This window comes from Pelecanus crispus, chromosome 7 (genome assembly GCF_030463565.1).
Source record: "Pelecanus crispus isolate bPelCri1 chromosome 7, bPelCri1.pri, whole genome shotgun sequence".
Taxonomy (NCBI): Eukaryota; Metazoa; Chordata; class Aves; order Pelecaniformes; family Pelecanidae; genus Pelecanus; species Pelecanus crispus.
The window spans coordinates 1,985,358-2,004,119 of record NC_134649.1 but is presented as its reverse complement, the minus strand read 5'-3'; the positions used below and the strand labels follow the sequence as shown (position 1 = coordinate 2,004,119).

At 52.3% G+C, this 18,762-nt stretch overlaps 1 protein-coding gene across 1 annotated transcript in view; it reads right to left on the bottom strand.

The window, feature by feature from the left end:
* The window catches only part of ITGA11 (integrin subunit alpha 11), a 50,993-nt gene that overhangs the window by 8,763 nt on the left and 23,468 nt on the right, over nucleotides 1-18,762 (bottom strand). The window contains 16 exon segments of the mRNA XM_075713862.1: nucleotides 1,119-1,204; nucleotides 1,437-1,547; nucleotides 2,685-2,827; nucleotides 4,613-4,779; nucleotides 5,442-5,572; nucleotides 6,060-6,266; nucleotides 7,329-7,469; nucleotides 7,766-7,914; nucleotides 10,072-10,216; nucleotides 11,064-11,134; nucleotides 12,219-12,384; nucleotides 12,795-12,939; nucleotides 13,675-13,823; nucleotides 14,866-14,993; nucleotides 16,515-16,629; nucleotides 16,940-17,031. Coding sequence (XP_075569977.1) covers nucleotides 1,119-1,204; nucleotides 1,437-1,547; nucleotides 2,685-2,827; nucleotides 4,613-4,779; nucleotides 5,442-5,572; nucleotides 6,060-6,266; nucleotides 7,329-7,469; nucleotides 7,766-7,914; nucleotides 10,072-10,216; nucleotides 11,064-11,134; nucleotides 12,219-12,384; nucleotides 12,795-12,939; nucleotides 13,675-13,823; nucleotides 14,866-14,993; nucleotides 16,515-16,629; nucleotides 16,940-17,031 — 2,146 coding nt within the window.

The window sequence follows — 18,762 nt, the reverse complement described above, 5'->3', positions numbered from 1 at the left end:
ACCCAGTTAGGAGCTCTTAATACAGCTGGGGTGTAAGGGAAAAGCAGATCCCATACCATTAGCAAAGGGTAAAGCTGGCATTTAGTTTCAGCCTGGCTGAGATCTACCTCCCGGTAAGTTTACCAGCACAAACTGCAATGGCAGCATCTGCTTTTACAGACTTGATGGGTGTTTGGGCATTTATTTTCTTTATGCAAAATAAAAAGGGAAAGGAGAATGAAGGACGGTGCCACCTTCAGAGCCACCTTCTGCCTCTAACAGCGGGGCAGCCAGGGCACAGGTTTGAAGGAATAGCTCTATCCCAACAAGTCACCTCAAAAGTGGTTTTCTCAGCAGAAACCATCTCCACGTTGGCTGCTCTTGCAGGGCACAATCCGGTGCCCACTGATGCCATTGGGAAAGCTCCACAGGCTTCGGAAGGAACTGGACTAGAAGTCCGGCACCTTGGTAGACCATGGTGTCTGCCCATGATTGTAGGACTCCAGCCACTAAGATCCATAAATAATCCCCTACCTACAGCTCACTTCGACCTCCTGCAGCACAACCCAGCCAGAACCAGTCATGCCCTGGGTCGCAGCCTCAGGACCAAGAACTTTACAGGAGACACAGCAATAAATGCTGAATTATGGGATACAAGTAATCCCTAGGTAGCAGCGCTGGCCACGAACTTGGTCCAGAGCCCACTGCCATCAGCGGGAGGTGGAGATTCAGGCTCCTGTGCTCCTAGATAACCTTTAAAAGCTCTCTACGCGATCAGATGTAGCATATAATTATTTCTGTTGCGTGAGTCAAGCCTGTAATTGCCAAGTGGGTGATGCCAGCCTTGCATTTATTTCCCCCTGTTATTTACTGATTTGTCTCCCTGGGCCTCATCACCATGACATCAAATATTAGCTGTTTTGTGGATTCCCTGAAAAACCACCTATTCGTTCCAGGGAGGGAACAGGCAGAGGCTCAGAGACCCACTGCGAGCAGAGGTGCCAAGGAGCACCTTGGGGTGCTGTTGGATGAAGGACTGGCTGCGATGCCAGTATCTATGGAGCATGGGTTGGGGCTGGGTTTTGGAGACCCCCTGGGTTGTGATTCTGGTTGGGAGGATGCTCTGGTGACCTACTCACATGGCACTGGGCACATCGCTTCTGGCGTCCAGGACCAGATCAGGGACGCAGTGCTCATCCTCATTGCACCCATTCCAGAAAGGGACCTGAGGGGGACAGCAAGAGCAGCTCGGTGACACTTTGCACCCCAGGTTATACTCCAAGGAGAAGGGACATGGGAGGTGATCCCAGGCTGCAGTGAATGCAAACACATTGCTATCACGGGAGGGACCAGGGATTACAGCCCAAAGATAAAGAAGCAAATGCTACAATCAGAGACAAATCTGATGACCCAGTGTTTGACAAAAGGCATCCACAGAGGTCGGTGCCGCTACCTACCGAGACCTTGAGCGAGGTGGGCCAGCCGTCGTCCAGCATGGGGCCGTTCTCAGGGTGCTCCAGCTCGTAGTCGATGGAGAACGTCACCGGCTTCACATAGTCAGCTGTGTCCTGTGGCGGATGGAAAGCATCGTTGAGAAGGACAGGGCTCCTGCTCACGGAGGGGCAGCATCAGGGAGCAAGGTAAGGCAGAACTACAGGCATGTGTGATTATTGTATGAAATAAAAGCTTTACGATCTGGTATACTTGGTGTGTAATCATCCTGTCTCTCCAGCTAGCCCTTACCTAGGCACAACCCAAGCTCAGCGGTGCTACTCAACACTCATCTGATGGTGCGGGAAATGCTTCACCCTGGAGATGCTGGCTCCAAAAGATGGATGATCCGGGGGGACTGACCCTGAACCAGGCTCCCAGGGGGGACAGAGCTGTCCTGCAACCCTTACCAGGGGCTTGTCTGGCCGGCAGCGAAGCCGCACCTTTCCTGCAGCTCTATGAGCTCTTGCCATGCATTACCCCAGCTGCACGAGGTACAGTTAGATGCTCTGAAGCGAGATGCTTCTTGGGCTAAATCACAAGCTCCATCTCGAGATCCAGACTCAAATTTCCCAGAAGTTCACGGCGGTTCAGGCCAGGGCTTGGGGCCGGGCCAGTCTGGCAGTTCGGCCCTCCCTGGCCTCTGCACTATTCTCATCATTCACTCGGAATGTTTCATTTTGGCCAGGTTTGTGCATCAGCTGTTCCCTGCGAGCAATGCAGAGGGTTTCACTGGCTCCTGCAGCCGGGGAGGGGGACCCTGATGGTCAGAGGGGTGCAGAGGGTGAAAGCACCAGGGACTGGCATGGAGGCATTTGGTGCCTGATGAAAAAAATGAGTTTTCACCAATTTTGGAGCAGGATGACCAGCCTGACCTGGGTTTCAGGAGTGCACGCCCTCCCTGAGGGCACAGCTAGCAGCTCGTGGAAAGGAGCACAGTGCAAGCTGGGGCTGCAATGAAATCAGTGCTTGGGGACCCAGCAGCTGCCGTGCGCCGGCAGCTCCATCCCTGACCACATCAAACCCAGCGCAGAGAAATCCAGGCTGTGGGATGAGGCTCATTTCCAGCCCCATGAAGCCATTGAGGCTCCTCTGACTGTGTCCTGGTGCATCGCTGTTTTGCACAAGGTGGAGAGCATCTTTGTTTGGGCAGCTGGCTCTCCCCGGGGGCTGGCAGAGGAGGAGACCCCAGCCTTGTCCTACTTCACACTCACCAGGACGTGGAACTGGAGCCGGTCGCAGTGCTCCTGCCCGGCGAGCAGCACCAGCCCCTTCTGTGTGTGCCGCTCTCCGCTCTCGTCCAGGTGAGCCCGTGGTGTATACCTGCGCTCGTCAATGGTGGCATTGTACCGCAGTGCTGGAAGGAGAGCAGTGCCATCAGGGCTTCTCCCCAGGGTTATGTTCGCTATGTAGCAATGCTGGGTCAAAAAAAAGGGTTATTGTGCACTCAAACCCCTATTGCCTGGCTGGGAGGAGCGTGGCAGGGAGCACGCTAAGGGAAAATTGGGAAAATCAGGTTATAGCTATTGTTACCTGTTTCATAGAATCATAGAATCACAGGATCGTTTAGGTTGGAAAAGACCTTTAAGATCATCCAGGCCAACCATTAACCTCACACTACCAAGTCCACCACTAAACCAATTAAGGGGAGAGGAAGAATTAATTTCATGTTTCCTGGCTTGGTGGCTGGATTATTTTTTAATGAAAGTAAGAACTAGGAATCATTAAGGTTGGAAAGGATCTCTAAGATCATCAGCCCAACCATCAACCCAACACCACCATGCCCACTAAACCATGTCCCAAAGTGCCACCTCTGCCCGTTTTTTGAACCCCTCCAGGGATGAGGACTCCCCCACCTCTCTGGGCAGCCTGTTCCAATGCTTGGCCACTCTTTCCATGAAGAAATTTCTCCTAATTTCCAATCTAGACCTCCCCTGATGCAACTTGAGCCCATTTCCTCTTGTCCTATTGCTTGTCACTTGGGAGAAGAGACATTTCTTTTGGGCAAAGCATTCACTCTCCGGGTCAAATGAGGAATTTTAAAAATGCATTATTACAAGACACTGAGTAAAACCTGTGCAGCGTATATAACCATCTGCCTCATATATTCACATGCCGGCCTGTACCACTTCTGGAGGTATTGTACCCTGGAGCACTCTCCTCTCCTAGATGCTTTACTGGAGATCTTGCTTCCTGCAGCGCTGTCAAAAAGAAACTGAAGGTCCCCAACCCTGTGCTGAACAGGGGTGGATTTGCACCCACTTCACCAGTGTGATGCAAAACATGCAAGAAAGCAAAGAGCAACTGCCAGCCCCCAGCACGCACCATCCACAGGACGATCTTCTAGGTAGAAATAAGTGTAAAAATAAATAAATAAAGAAAACCCCACTCAGCTTTTTGTCCTGCAAGCTCCAAAATTATAGCAAGGATGAGGAAAAGACTGGATTTGATAGTACAAATCAAAATTCTTGCTCTAGGGGATGGGACCTTTTCCTTTAGCTTTGCTCGGGACTTGATTTTCCTTCGATAGTGTTTGCTGCTAGGTTGCAGGGAGCTGAGCCACTATCACTTCCCCTGCTCCAGCTGAGTCACGGGCATCCGCTGGGTAGATGCGGGGTCACAGCAACATGCCAGGGTTTAATAGCAGAGCTGGCCAATAGCTTCACAGAGATTCCCTGGAGTATTAGGGAAACATGCACATATGGTCGGCAGATGTGTCCTGCTGCTGCAGCGGGGAGGATGGAGGAGCTCTGCAGGACATGGTCTGGGCATGTCCTCTCCTGTCCCGCTGGCTGGTGGGGTGGTGGTGACATCCCCATCGCATGTACCACGGCAAGACGAGCTGCAGGAGAGCTTGTCCCAGGGCGTAGGTGAGAGAAGAGGTTAAACACAGGTACGGTTGTATCCTTGGGGTGTTTCTTGGCACTGCTTAATGGCAGAGCCACTGTCCCTGCTACAGCAGCCAGGGTAGGGACCAATTTGTGGGTGAAAAGGGATGTGGCAGATGGCAACGTGCACTCCTCCAGACATGCCAAACTCCTGGATGGTTTCCCTTGGCAGAAGCCGGGTGCTCCCTTGGGGCCGGAGACCTAAGCAACGCATAAATTGGGTTTTTTGTTGCGCGAGCAGCCGTCCTGCTTACCCACGCTGGCCGTCTGGAAGTGAGCCGAGAGGAAGATGGCGGTGAAGCAGATGGAGGCAGTCATGCAGGTGGCATCCTTCCCGTTCCGCTTGCAGTCCTTGGTGAAGATGTTGATTTTGGGGGGCTCGAAGCGGATGCTGGCGTTGATCTGGACCACGCTGCGGGACCTGCGGGGCGAGCAAGGGTCAGATGTGCTGGGGCACAGGATACCCACAGACGTCTGCAGCAGCCTCCAAAACTCTCCCACAGCTCCTGATTCACCCTTTTCACCCGTTTTCTCAACATCAAGAAGGTGCTGAGGAAGACCAAAGGCCACCACAGTATGCTGAGCTACTCTCAGCTCATCTATATAGTATTTGAAGAATAAAATCTCTTGCCTCCTGCTTGTGCCAGTGAAGTAGCTCAACACCAAGGCCAGGATTTGGCCCCTTGAGTGCACTTTCCAAGCAGACCCCAGGGTGGCCCATCTCTGCTGGGCACAGCTACCCTCCGTCCTAACAGCTTCAAGTGACTTTCCAATCATTAATCAATATTTGAAATTATTAAGTTGTTCTTATTAAATAAGAAGAGAGGGAGCCTGGGCAAATCACCACAAATCAATTAGCTGGCTTGAAACTCCTGGGGAGCTAACGATGAAATTCAATGCAAAACCAACTCTGATGTCCTTCTAGGTCCCAATGGCATTGAAATCCCATGGCCCTGCTGGACAGGGAGTCGTTACTGTGGAAAGATGGGTCAGATTGTTGGGACATCTGTTTTCCCCCGAAAAATGTCAGCATATCGTAATGAGCTTCAGGCAGAGGAGAGTGCCAAATGAGATACAGCTAACCACAACAGCACGGCGTTCCCCAGAGAGCCAACGGCCAAGTCTATGAGCCCATCTTCGTTCAGGTCTAGCTGTCCGTGGATGCTGCATCCAAAATACATCAGGCCTGGCGCGAGGTCCGCAGCAGCTATCCGCTGAAAAGCAAAAGGGAGAATCCAGTCTGGGTTCCAGCAGGAGCATCCCTGCCTGCGAAGGAGGGGTTTGCCATGCTGACCTCCACCATGCTACGGAAGACGCCCCTTTCCAAGTGATTGCACCAAACATAGTTTTCCAGGGAATGAGAGCAGTTTCTCTTCGAAGACACCATGCAGAGATTTCTGCTGAAATTACTCTGTGTATTTACTGTTTCTCACAAGCGTGAGAAATATCTTATCTACTGCAATCCTTTGCACCGTGTGCAACTAATTCGTGTGCAACTGTGTTGCCCCTAATTTCAAGCATGCATTCCATACTCTACTTTTGTTTTGCCTTGGACCCCTCACAAGAGAAAATATTGGGCAATAATAATTAACAATGTGATACGGCGTGTGAATTTATTGTGCTCTATCAGTCCTTAAATGGGCACAAACGACATTTAGTTGGATGAAGGACAAGGACGACCAAAGCACCCGGGAGCCGTACCTGCTTGTACTTCTTCAGGATGGTGTTTTCGAAGCCGAGGAAGATGTATATAGCTCCCTGGTGCTCGTCCTCCAAAGGCGCCCCGACGACGAGGTCGTTGTAGGAGTCCTGGTTGAGGTCGGGCACGGCGGCGATGCAGGAGCCGAAGCGGGAGTTCTGGTAGCTCTGCAGATCGACGAGGGCACCACTGGAAACGAAGCGGTTCTGCTGGGCCAGCCAAAGAGAAAAGGCAAAACACCCCCCCCCGAAAAATGTCAGCAGCAAGCGTGGCAAGAGGAGAAAACCCTCAAAGGCAAGCAAACAAGATGCAGTCACATGCGAGCAATTTCTCTAAGGAAGGAGGTGAGAGCCATCCTGGGGCCGTGGGACTTTCTGCTCAGCACGTCCCTTGGGAATGGATGAGCCCTGCGCCAGCCCCACGCCTGCTTTGCCTTCCTTTTACAGCAACCTACATAAATAATTGCATAAAAAATTGTGCTTTAGATATGGGGGACTCCTGCCTCTCTGGGCGGGCTCTGCAGCCTTGGATATAGAGCGTGACCTGCTCGCTGCCCCGCATGCCCCCGGAGCCTGACAGATTTGGCTCAGAAACTGCATTTTCAGCCAGATTTGAGGGCGGCAGGAAAGCTGGTCCTGCCCCAGAGCGCTGCTGGGCGCCAGGGCAGGGGACAGGGGTGGCACATGTCCCGTCTGTGCCCCGAAGTGATGGTGGAGGGACTGACCTTGCTACTCCCCACAACCCCAGCCTCTGGGCAGGAGGGTGCTCTTGGAGGGAACGGTTTTGGGGGAGCAAAGTGGATGGAGACTGTTCTGCCCAACAGACACCCATGTTGCAACGACCCCGCCTTGCACCCCGTGTTTTGCCTCCTCGGGGCCGGGAGCAGCAGGACCTCGCCTTGCACCCTGTGCATCACCTCCTCCGGGCCGGGAAGCTTGCCCAGCCGGGAGCAGGCGAAGCCTCGAGGCGGCTCTGCTCCAGCACAGGCTGGATTCCCTTCGCTGGCAGCGAACAAACCCCCTGAGACTGTTTATAAACAAGGAAAACAGACAAATCCTCCTCGAGTCTCGCAGCAGCCACAACAGCGAGGCGCTGCCAAGCTCTGTTGCCTTTGGACCGGGCTGCTGTGCCCTGTGATGTTTGATGGAAGCTGGCTGGTGAGCGCAGCTTGGAGCCACCCCGAGGAGGTGACACGAGGGGACACAGTTCCCGTGGTAGCACCCAAAGGCCCCGGCAGCATCCCCGGCTCACCCCACGGTGCTGCCACGTACCTCCTGCAGCGTGTAGACATAAACCTTGCCCCTCTCCCTGCCCTCGCTGAAGTACATGGGGGCTCCCACCAGCAAAACATCGGTGACGCCGTCACCGTTGACGTCGAGGGAGTTGATCTCACTGCCGTAGTAGGAGCCGATCTGGAGGAGACAGAGGAAGGGATGGCAGCAACGCTCCCGGTGTGCAGGGGCACTGCCACCTTCCCCGGCAGGGACCGCAGGGACATTCCGGTCCCCATCCCTGCTACGGTCATGCAGTTCGGAGCTGTGGATGCAGTGACAGCCAGAGCATCCCCAGCTGCCCGTGGATGCATTACGCTGCCGAGCCATTTAAACAGAACAATTTGCAAAATGAAGGGGGAGGATTTATGGAGGAGCATGCGTGCCAGGTAGGAAAATCCCTGCAGCATCCTTGGCAGCGTGTGCCCTGGCATTACCTGTTCTCCCTTCAGTGCCTGGTGGATGGTGAGGTTTCGGTTGTTGTGCATGCTGAAAATGATGACTTTCCCGGTGTGGTTGAACCTGGGTGCTCCCGCCACGTAAATCCGCTCATGCTTGGTGGATATGACGGAGGAGACGGTGTAACCTGGAAGGCGGGCAGGCGTGGGGTGAGCCCGGCCGAGCGGCTCCCTGCCTGCTCCCAGCTGCTGCCCGGTGATCTGCTTTGCATTAGCCCCCAGCTGCTGACACAACTCTGGCCGCCTCCCAGATGGGGAAGCTAGAAACCCAGATTTCTTCAAAGATAAAGTCATTCAAATAATCCCCAGCTCCCTGGCCCTGGGCTTTGAGCTGCCTGCTCAGGTCCTACCTACACCCTGAGCAGCGCAGCTGTGCCAAGAGTTTTGGCACTGTCTAACACAGCCGGCTAACCCCGTGTAAAATCCTTCTCTCATCGAAGGCGAGTCCAATTCACAGCCTGATAAGTGTTTTACTTCATGGCTCAAATCAACTTAAACAAATGCTAGCAAGGTGCGTGCACTCCGGGAGGCTGTGGCGCCCACCGCGCTGCTCCTTTGAGACCCCAGCAACACCACGTCCAAAACCAAGCGTGAACGACTTTGCTGAGGCTTGATGTTAACATCCACAGTCTAATAAAAGCCATGAATCCATCAAGACCGTTGCTCACGAGTCCTTATGGAAATAACCCTGAGCAATCCCTCTTTCCTACCCAGATGGGTTATTTTCTGCTCCGGGATCACCGACACCACACGTTGCACACTGGGCTCTGGCACTTGCCGGTGGTTGCGGATGGGCTTATGTAGGAATATAACACTGGGGCTGCAAAATCCTATTTTTCAAACCCAGCTCCAGGTTCCTGCATGTTCACAGTCAGTTTTAAATGCTACTTAAATTATTAGAAACTCAAAGCATTGCCAGCCATGAAGCTGGATCAGATCACTTGGGGTCACATCCAGTTGGATTTTCATAGAATCATAGAATGGTTTAGGTTGGAAAAGCCCTTTAAGATCATCCAGTCCAACCATTAACCTACATTACCAAGTCTACTCTAAGCCAATCAAGGGTAGACTAGACTAAACCATGTCCCCAAGTGCCACATCTGCCCGTTTTTTGAACACTTCCAGGGATGGGGACTCCCCCACCTCTCTGGACAGCCTGTTCCAATGCTTGACCACCCTTTCCGTAAAGAAATTTTTCCTAATTTCCAACCTAAACCTCCCCTGGCACAGCTTAAGCCCATTTCCTCTCATCCTATCGCTAACTACATGGGAGAAGAGCCCAACACCCACCTCAGTACAACCTCCTTTCAGGTAGTTGTAGAGAGCGTTAAGGTCTCCCCTCAGCCTCCTCTTCTCCAGGGATTTTGAGCATCTCCAGGGATTATTGGGGTTTACGGACCCCTTTGCCTGGGCATGGCCTTACTTGGGGTCTCTGTCTCCCTAAATATTCCCCTCCTGGGGGGATATTCCTAAGCCAAACATCGGCCTTGAAAACCCCAGGTCCTGGCACTGGGCGAGCTGCGCTGCTCCGCAGCGGGATGCACCGGTGTTTTCTTAATATTTCTGGATTTCTTACTCTAGGCAATGGGAAAGGCAGAGCCCAGCTGAGCCCCCACGCACTGTCCTGGGCACCCCTTGCACAGCTGCAGCCGTGCCCGCTCCAGGCGCTTCCAGCCAAGCCCGGGGGACACTCTGCTGTCACCCCAGGAGATGACCGGCGTGTCCGGGGGCTGTTCGTGTTCCCAGCAGAAGGAAGAGCCCCGACACGCCGGTGGGCGACCCCGCAGCACCCCACCCCGCTCCCTGCCGCGGGGCAGCTCAACCTGGCACGCACATCTCCGGAGAGAGGCTTCATTTTGCAAACCAGGCTGACATTTTTACTCCGGGGCTTCAGCCGCCGCACATGGAATGGATTAACCCAGCAGGTATTTCCTCCCTAGGCATGACATTTCATCAGTGCTTTTTAAACCATTCCAGTAAGCGCTGTAGATGACCCGGGCTGGCCTGTCTCTGAGCTACTTCTGCATTTAAATCACTGCTGTGCTTCACACCGTGGTTGACACTGGACTCTTCCCAGGTGAGGATGCTCGCGTACGCTGCATCTCTGAGCAAGGGGCAACACAGGTCTCGCGCTGACCGGAGCTCGCAAACAGCCAGGCACAGTACCGCCTACACTGGGAGTGCCGGCTGCTATTAGTCATTTGAGAAATATGTTGTGCTTCCTATTATTAAGCATAGAATCATGAATTCAGCCCTGGCAGCAGAGCCTCATTTGGCTTTCTCACCTAAATACGCTCCGTGATTTTTCAGCTCCTCCGGGAACTCCTGGAGATAAGATTCCCGCAGGGGAATGACCTTCCCGCTGCTGGTTTCCTTCAGGACGGCTCCGTTCCAGTCGTAGGCACCCACTGCCCCCAGCAAGATCCCATCCTGTGGGAGAGCAGGAGTAGTTCGAGGGTGTTTCTTGCCAAGTGGAGACAATTCTCCCCCATGCTGCCCATACGGGGCAAAGCCGATTCGCGCTGAGATGGACGAGGGGCCCCAATGGGCTGGTTTTGTGTGAGAATGCATATGGGGGTCTCTCAAGGCCCAAATCCTAGACTATGTACTTATTGGGGGCTGCAGAGTGCAGAAGAAAAGAACAGCAAATGGTCCCTCCCAGAAATTGCACGTTTTACAGAAAGGGGAGAAATCTCACAAATGGAAAAGAAAAAATAATCAACAACAACAACAACAACAACAACAATAATAATAATAATAATAAAAAATCAAGCAAACCATTCTCCGAAGCACACCTGGAAAGATGGAGGTTTTTAAACCTGCTGGAATGACATTTCCACCCCATCCATATCTTTTCAGCACGCTTTTCCCCCCTGGGAAAAGCCCGAGCAGAAATCCCTGCTGGCTTTTTGCTTGGTTCTGCCAGCCCGCAGAGCCTGTGGGTGGAAGGGGAGCGACCATCCTCTGCATCCCACCATCCACAAGCACCTTCCCCCCGGCACATCCCGGCACCTGAGGTCGGGGCATTGGGAGGAGCTGCTGCAGGCTGGTCCGAAGGAAAGCACTGCTCTCCCAGCAGCTCCCTTCCCCATGGGATAAACCAGCACCACAAGCATTTTCTTCCTTACGTTCATGTTAGCAATTTAGCTTCAGGATTAACAACTTGCGCAAAATGCCCGTCCCCCCCCCCCCCTGCAGCTGCGGCGGTGGTAAAGCACCTCTAAAGGGTACCTGCTTGCACAGGTTGGAGCAAAAAACCCCACATTTCCTCTCTTACTTCCACAACATGCGATGAAAATCCAGTCTGGGACATTTCCAGGCCAAAGGAGATTTCATTCTTGTTGGTTCCTTAAAAAAAAAAAAAAAAAAAAAAGGGGAATTTGTATTTAATGAAGAGCTTTGCTTCCCTGGAGGGGCTGAGCGGTGCCTTGGTGGGTCGGGGTGGGATGAACGTCCGCCTCCACCCCACCTGGGGCACAAAGGACCTCGGTTGCCCCAAATGAGCCTGTTTCTCCCTAAATCGCCGCAATTCCACCAACCCGTGCTGCTAATAGATACTGGGAGCTCTGCCGCGGTGCAGTTCTCCCCTTTCCTAGCTGCAAGGTCACACAAAAATGGGGATTTAGAGGATTTCGCTTCCTAATTGCAACTGGGTGAAGCTTCTCACCCAGGGAAGCTTTCTTCCACTGAGAAGTGTTGGGCTGGCTGGGCCGAGATAACTGGCAAAGGGGTGGGGAGTTTGTGAGCTGGTTTGACCAAAATTCTGCCAAACCCTGAGATGTTTAATTTTCAGTGAAAGCTCTCCATCTTCTCTTTCAATTGTTCATCCTGGGATGCACTTTTCCTATGAAATTTAGATAAATTTAGTTTTGGAGACCGAGAAACTTGTCACAAGGCAGACAGAGGAGCTGTTATTTAGAACAAAAATATTTCCTGATATTTAATTTCAGCCAATAAACCATAAAACCCCACATTATTCCCATAACCCCGCAATGTCTGCCACCCCAGGGAGTCTCTGGCAGTCGGCGTGTGGTTTTTGCCTGCTTATAACCCGTCTGGGTTTGCATGGAGTTTGATGGGTGAGAAAGACGCTGACACCCAGATGACCCCCGTGCCAAATTTCAAAGGTTTGCTATAAACGACAGAGCCATCACAGCTCTGCAAATAATGGTTGCAAGAATGAGGGGGTCACCTTTTGAGGAGAGGGCATCTGTGCTCCTGAAGCTTGAGGGGTGCAAACCACTCAAAATAAAGACATTTCTTTATATGTGACGATATTCAAAGTGCGATTTTAGGTTCTGTATCAAATAGATATTAGGGAAACCCCCAGTGTGACCCATTCAAATTCAGCAAACCGAGGACCGACAGCACATCTGGAGCAACCTGCTGCAGCCTGGCCGGCCGGGATGCGTCAGGAAGGAGCATCACTCACCTTCCAAGCTAAATATTCTTTCCCCCAGCGCGTCCACAATGTCTTTGAGTGCTGCTTCATCCGTGACATTAAAGAAATGCTTGTCGTCCGGGTCGCTTGCTATAAATTTTATCTCGTTCAAAAAGGCTTCAGGATTGATTCCTCTTCTGTTATAATAGCCCAATACCTAGGTTTGAAATAGAAATGCAAGACTCAGGGGTTTTCATGCGATGGATGGAGCTGTCCCAAAGCACCCGAGCGAGGGGTGTCCATGTAGAAGGAGCCTGAAAGCCTTGGCATCTGATACCCCATTGTGGGAGCAAACCGAGGAGCAAGGAGCTGCTGTAATTCTTCCGGGCAGCCCAGGCTGGGGACCCCTCATGCAATTTGGGAGCCACGGCACCGGCGCTGGCAGAGACAAGTGTCCCACCACCTCCTGCAAAAGCAGGACCAACAACAAGGACCCCTGCAAACACGCCGGGAGTGGCAGAGGTGGGCTACGCTGCCAGCCCCATTGCATTGGGGTGCATGGGGCACCGCTGAGCTTTTGCAGCCGTTCGCTGCTGAAGGGCCCCCCCCCCCCACCCCCCCGCTTACCGCCACTGCGTATCTGGTGACGTTGTCCTTCTCGCTGTCCTCGATCACCTTCTCCAGGTCTGGGCTGTCGTGCGACTCTCCATCTGTGATTACAATCATTACTCTCTTTGCCCCTTTCCGGCCACCTTTCTGAAACGCTTCCGAGCTGCAATTGAAGAGATGCCCTGGGCTGCTCAGCCTCGCCAGGCGGGTCACGGCTCCCACCGCTGCACGCTCCCCGAAACCGCCGCGGCTGCCGAGACGCCCGATCGCCCGCATTGTAAAGCACCGAGCAGTGTTTGGTGGGCTGCTAGCCCGTGGGAGGTGCAATCGGGTGCAGGATGCTCAGGAAACATTTTAGGAGTTTAAAAGGGGATTTTTCCACCGATGGAGCTGGCTTTTTGCAGGAGAGGAGCCTTTAATTCAGCAAAATGCCCTAAATCTGCAGCAGGAATACTGGTCAGGCTGCAGCAAAAACGTGCAGGAGCAGGCACTTGTCCCAGATAAAGGAGGAGATGGAGCTGAGGGTCGGGGCTGTACTGAGCTCCCAGGTACCCGACGGGCACCTGCAGAAGAGCTACAGTGCCTGGGGCAGACGTGGGGTGGCATTTTGGGGGCTGAGAGCTCAGCCCTGGGTGCTTTCAGAAAGCAAATACATTTTCAGAGTCTGCATCTGCGCCCTCCTTCTGTTCCAGCTGCAACTGAGGACGGGGCAGTTTTGCAAAGCATCGTTTGTAAAGCGCCAATGAAGGACTGAGTGGTTTTGCAGAAGCGTTTTTAACTTGGGGGTATCCCCTGCTTTCTAAGCAGCGAGGAAAAGTGGAAGGGGAGAGAGGGAAGAAAAACAAACGGTGATTTTAAACTTGTTATCAGGAGGAACAGGAAGGTGAGAGATTTTTACCGAGCAAACTCTATCCCATAGGCAGTCCTGGTTTCTGTACCTCCTCTTTGCTCTATGTGACTGGCAGCCGCTACCACATCTTTTACAGACCTGTAGTCATTTAAATGAAACTCATGGACGACATCTTCTCCGTACTGAACAACTCCGACCTAGGGATTAGAGGAATATCACAAAGGATGCCAACAACCCGCTGCATAGCGAGGGCCTGCGACACAACGAGCAAGTTTTGTCCATCACATGAAATAACACCATTAAAAATAGAATCATAGAATCGTGTAGGTTGGAAAAGACCTTTAAGATCATCCAGGCCAACCATTAACCCAATGCTACCAAGTCCACCACTAAACCAATTAAGGGGAGAGGAAGAATTTCACGTTTCCTGGCTTGGTGGCTGGGTTATTTTTTAATGAAAGTAAAACTAGGAATCTTTAAGGTTGGAAAGGATCTCTAAGATCATCAGTCCAACCATCACCCCAACACCCCCATGCCCACTAAACCATGTCCCAAAGTGCCACCTCTGCCCGTTTTTTGAACCCCTCCAGGGCTGGGGACTGCACCACCTCTCTGGGCAGCCTGTTCCAATGCTTGACCACTCTTTCAATCACTCTGTCCCGATGTGCTCCAGTTTTCCCTCTGTGGCACCACTGATAATGCTCAATTTCATTTCTATTCTCTCCAGCTCTCACCCATGCGCAGCCACCCCTGCCCTGCTGTAAAGTTTTGGGGTGATGCAGACACGCTGTGCCCCAGTGCGGACCCACAGCATCTCTAGATGGGACCAAACGGGGGGCGGATTATTTGTGCAAATCGTCAAGGGTATCCCTGCACAACCCCCTGCCCAAATCAGCCCACGATTACTAATAGGAAGAGGATGGAGAGCTCTTCACAGCTGTAACAAGCTGCCTCGGCATGGGGCAATACTTCTTTATTTCCATATGATTTCATCCTCCCCGTGCCTGGTCAGCGTGTGGGGTGCTGCTCTCTCCATAGCTCATTTAGAGACATTAATGCGAGCGTTATTTCCATGGGCTCAGCTTTCAAATCCGTACATTGGAAGTTTATTTTGAAAAAGCGTGGCGCCAAGTTACGGCATATTGGCAGAAAAGGGACGTTGAAAACGGCCCCGTGAGCACGGCCAGGGGACTCTGCACGACACCGGGGGGGACACGCACAAGTTGTGCAGGAGCTTACTTGTATCTGGCCGGGGCCAATATAAAATTTTTTCAAGATGTTTATCAGGAAGTGCTGAACTTCAACCCAAGGATATATGCTGTTTGATCCATCCAGAACTATGATTATGTCCATGTACGTCTGGCATCCTGTGAAAAATACGCAGTGTGTTATTGAAAGACCTTGGCAACGCTTGCAAAGGGGAGATTTACGGCTTCATTCCTCGCAGTCAGGTACTTGCTCTTATGGTTTGTTTGAAAAAAAAAATCTTACTTCAATCATTCATAAAGACCGTTAGGCGTCAGCAAGGTAGAGAGAAGCCACAAGCATCCTTTCTGCCGAGAAAAGACTGGATAACTTTCTAAGAATAACATTCAGCGGTATCTTTTCTGATGCACATTTGGACCTTTATCCGGTCTAATATAGTTGCATACTTCAAAGAGTGGCCCGCTGCAGGCAGGATCCGGCCTCCGTCCCTCCCGCCAAGCAATGTTTTACCCCTGAGTCACTCCTCAGCCCCGCCTATACTCGCCATATAACGCAAGTCGGGCATTTCCTCCCATTCCCATTAAATCCTCAGCGAGGAGGCAGCCAAAAACCCCGGCGAGAACCCCAGGGCTCAGCCCAGCAGTACGAGCCGCGAAGGATTTAGGCAGTTGACTGGTTTTCAGCAGCGAAAGTTGCTCAGCGTCATCTCTCTATCTTGTCTATATTTTATAACGTTATTCAGAAAAGTTGCAGAAAACCAGAAGATGCTGAATTTTCCAGTGACAGATATTCATCGGTCGCCCTTTTCACCTAACTGTAGGCATTTACGGGTTAGCGCATCCACGGTCTGGAGTCACCCATGGGGCACTCCATCACCCTGCTCCTCAGCCGCGTGCCGCCTCCGCGATCCCCCGCGCACCCCGGCACCCAGGGAGAGGAGCTGGCTCCCTGCATCCCGCTTGCTCAATGAGAACGCTCTGCTCGTCAACCCCCTTCTCCCTAAAAAACCAATTACCCTTTGCAGCGAGGGCTAAAAGCATCTCCTGGCCATAAAGAGGAAAGCGACGCTGAGAATTTGGGGCTGGGCTCTGCCTTTACTACCTCTGCCCCCGCCTCAAAAGCCCCGTTTTCCCGTGCCTGGCTCTATCCCATGGGAATTAATCGACACCAAACTGGTGGTGGAGCTGGGGCAAGGAGCTTCTGGGAGCCCCGATGGTGCAGGACAGGCTTCTGCAATTTCTTACCACCTACAGGAAAGCCAGGAAGCTTATTTAATACCTCAAAATAAAATCACGTCCCCAAATTTACAAATTTGGGCCAAAATATTTAGCTTTCAGTCAATCAGCTCTTTGTTTTGTGTAGTCAATGTCTGAATTCTTTCCCTATTTTGCCTTCCTAGCTGTGCTGATAAAAAATTCTGGATACTTTTATTTCTGGTTTTGGAAGAATAAGGTATTTTTTGTCTTCCCCGGGTGTCAGTCAAAAGGAAAATGTTTACCAGATGTCTGCGTACGTAACCCACTTCGAATCACTTCCCTGCAACCATTTCCTCTGCTCTCTTGCCTTCGCTTAAACACTGACATCGCTTTGTTTCCTCAATGGGACTGAAGCGATTAGAGAACAGAAATTCCCTCTGACTTCAAAGGCAGGGTTAGAGCTGCAGGGCAGATTGTTTCTCGTACTCTGCAGAGCCGGAGCCACCGTCTTGGAGAACCTGAAGTTGGAGTTGACCCGGGAGCACATGCCCGTGGTGTAGTAGGAGCTCCCGCACTCGTGGGACCAGAGAGGGCTACAGGCCTGAGGGAAAAAAAAAAAAAATTAAGCGTCAGGGATGGGTTTAAAATTGCCACTTTTTAATTGCTGCTTTTCAAGGCTGTCCTTTGCTTTGGCACCTTTTTCCCCCGTGGAAGATGAGGGTGCATGAGGTTTCTGAGTCCCGCGGTGCACGCAGCATATATATACATACACAGCGAGGCGTATTTGCGTGCCTTCACGTGTATATGTACATGCATCTGGCTTTGCATGCCTTTACACGCTACGTGCATGCACCTTGCAGCAACCTCCCGGCGTGGGGAGGCCAGGCTGTGCCGAAGCCCCCGTTCCTCACCAGAAAGCTGTTGTCCTTGGGGTTGGTAGCCAGGCTGAGGCCGAGGCGCATGTTGTCCTTCCGCTCAGAGACGTTGGAGAGCGTTACCCGTCCTTCGGAGAGAGGGTGCAGTTAGGGACAGCCGCCGGGCAGGGATGCCAGCCGCCCAGCCCACGTCCCCGTGTTGCTCCCTGGCATCTCTGGAGCAAGAGGGAACCCAGCCGAACGCCGGAGGAGAGCCGTCTCGGCGTGCTTACACTGCAGACTTAGCGCTTTTGCTTTTTTTTTTTTTTGGAAGCAGTTGTCAAGATAAGAATTGGGTTTTTTTCTTAGATGCCACAACCACCAAAGAGAAACGTCTTCTAGGGAATGAAACTGCGAGTCAGAGCTGGCATCTCTTATGTAGTCAGTCTTTAGGAAGAACCCCCTCTGAGCTGCTCTAGCATCTCAGTTTTTATTGTCGGGCCAGCAGCGGCTGATTTATCTTTGTGCATTGGTTTTCTTTCCTGTGTCACAACCCAGAAACCGGGAATGGCCCCCGGGGCAGCCCTGCCTTTCGGTTAATGCTCATACCGTTTCGCTGTGACGCAAAGGCTGCCTAACCCAGCCATTCCTCCGCTTCAGGGAGCGAGGCAGCTCCCCGCGCCCCAGGGCTCCCCTGTTGCTACTATGCCCGAGAAGCAAACCGAGAAGGAGGAAATTGGGCAATCATTGGGGGGTTGGTTTCTTTGCCTGTGGCCTTTGGAAGTTTCTTACTGAGGTTTAAACTGAGGGGAAGCTCAGAAACCAAGATCCACAGCCCGGAGCTTGAAGAAGCTCAGCCCAAGGCTGAGCAGCTTCCAACAACCCCTTCGTTTCTCCCCTGTGGAGCAGCCGGCTGCAGCCCTGGCTCTTGCCCACGTGCCCTGAGCTTGCTTCAACCCGCTGTCTGCATGCATGCCGCCGCAATGCCGGAGAAAAAGGGGCTTTAGACCGCATTATGGATCCTCCAGGATCCATACCCGCTGTCCTGCTCTGGTACCCAATACGCTGCACCTCACGACCGCAGCTCGGTGTTGGGGAGCAGGATGCTCCCCGCCGGCTCCTGCACCCGCTGCCCGCTTGGCGTGGGGAGGGCAGGGGCAGAGCCCCCGTCCCACGTCAGCTCCTCCTCCTCCGCGCTACGGACATCTACGCTGCATGTTCGCTGTCAGCCTGGCATCCCCCCAGGGCAGCTCCGCGTCTGGTTTCACTCAAATGGCCTCAGTGGATTGTGCTAACTAGACAAGTTAATTGGGAAAAAAATAAAATAGGATGTGCTCCATGGAACCGATCTTTTCCTTTGAAACTCATTTCCAATAGAAAAAAGATTGCTTTTAGCAAGATTCAAATTTACACACACAAGAGATTTATTTCCTTGAAGAGTCTCAATGTTCTCATAGCAAATAACACACACACAAAAAAAAAAAAAAGGAAAAATGAAAACAATGTTAAAATAAAAAAATTTTGAGCCAATCAATCAAATATTGTAGATGATCCAAATTTCCTCCTCTCTTATCAGCTCTGGTAGAAACCCAGGATAGTTCAGATTCATAATGATGAAAAATAAAGTGAGAACAGCTGCTCCAGCTGCACCAGCATTAAAAAATCCCAGACCTTGCCCCCAAACCCCAGCGATGCTCCTCAGGACCATGAGAAAGTCCCCAGCTCTCACATTCCCCGCTGAGACAGGGACGTGCCCGTCGGGTGCCCCGCTTCGAGCAGCAAAGGGGACTCGTCCCCGCCACTGCCCCGACCCGGGGAGGGCATGTCCTGATATCGCGATACTGTGCTGTTGGCACGGTCGGTGCTGGACCAGCCCGAGA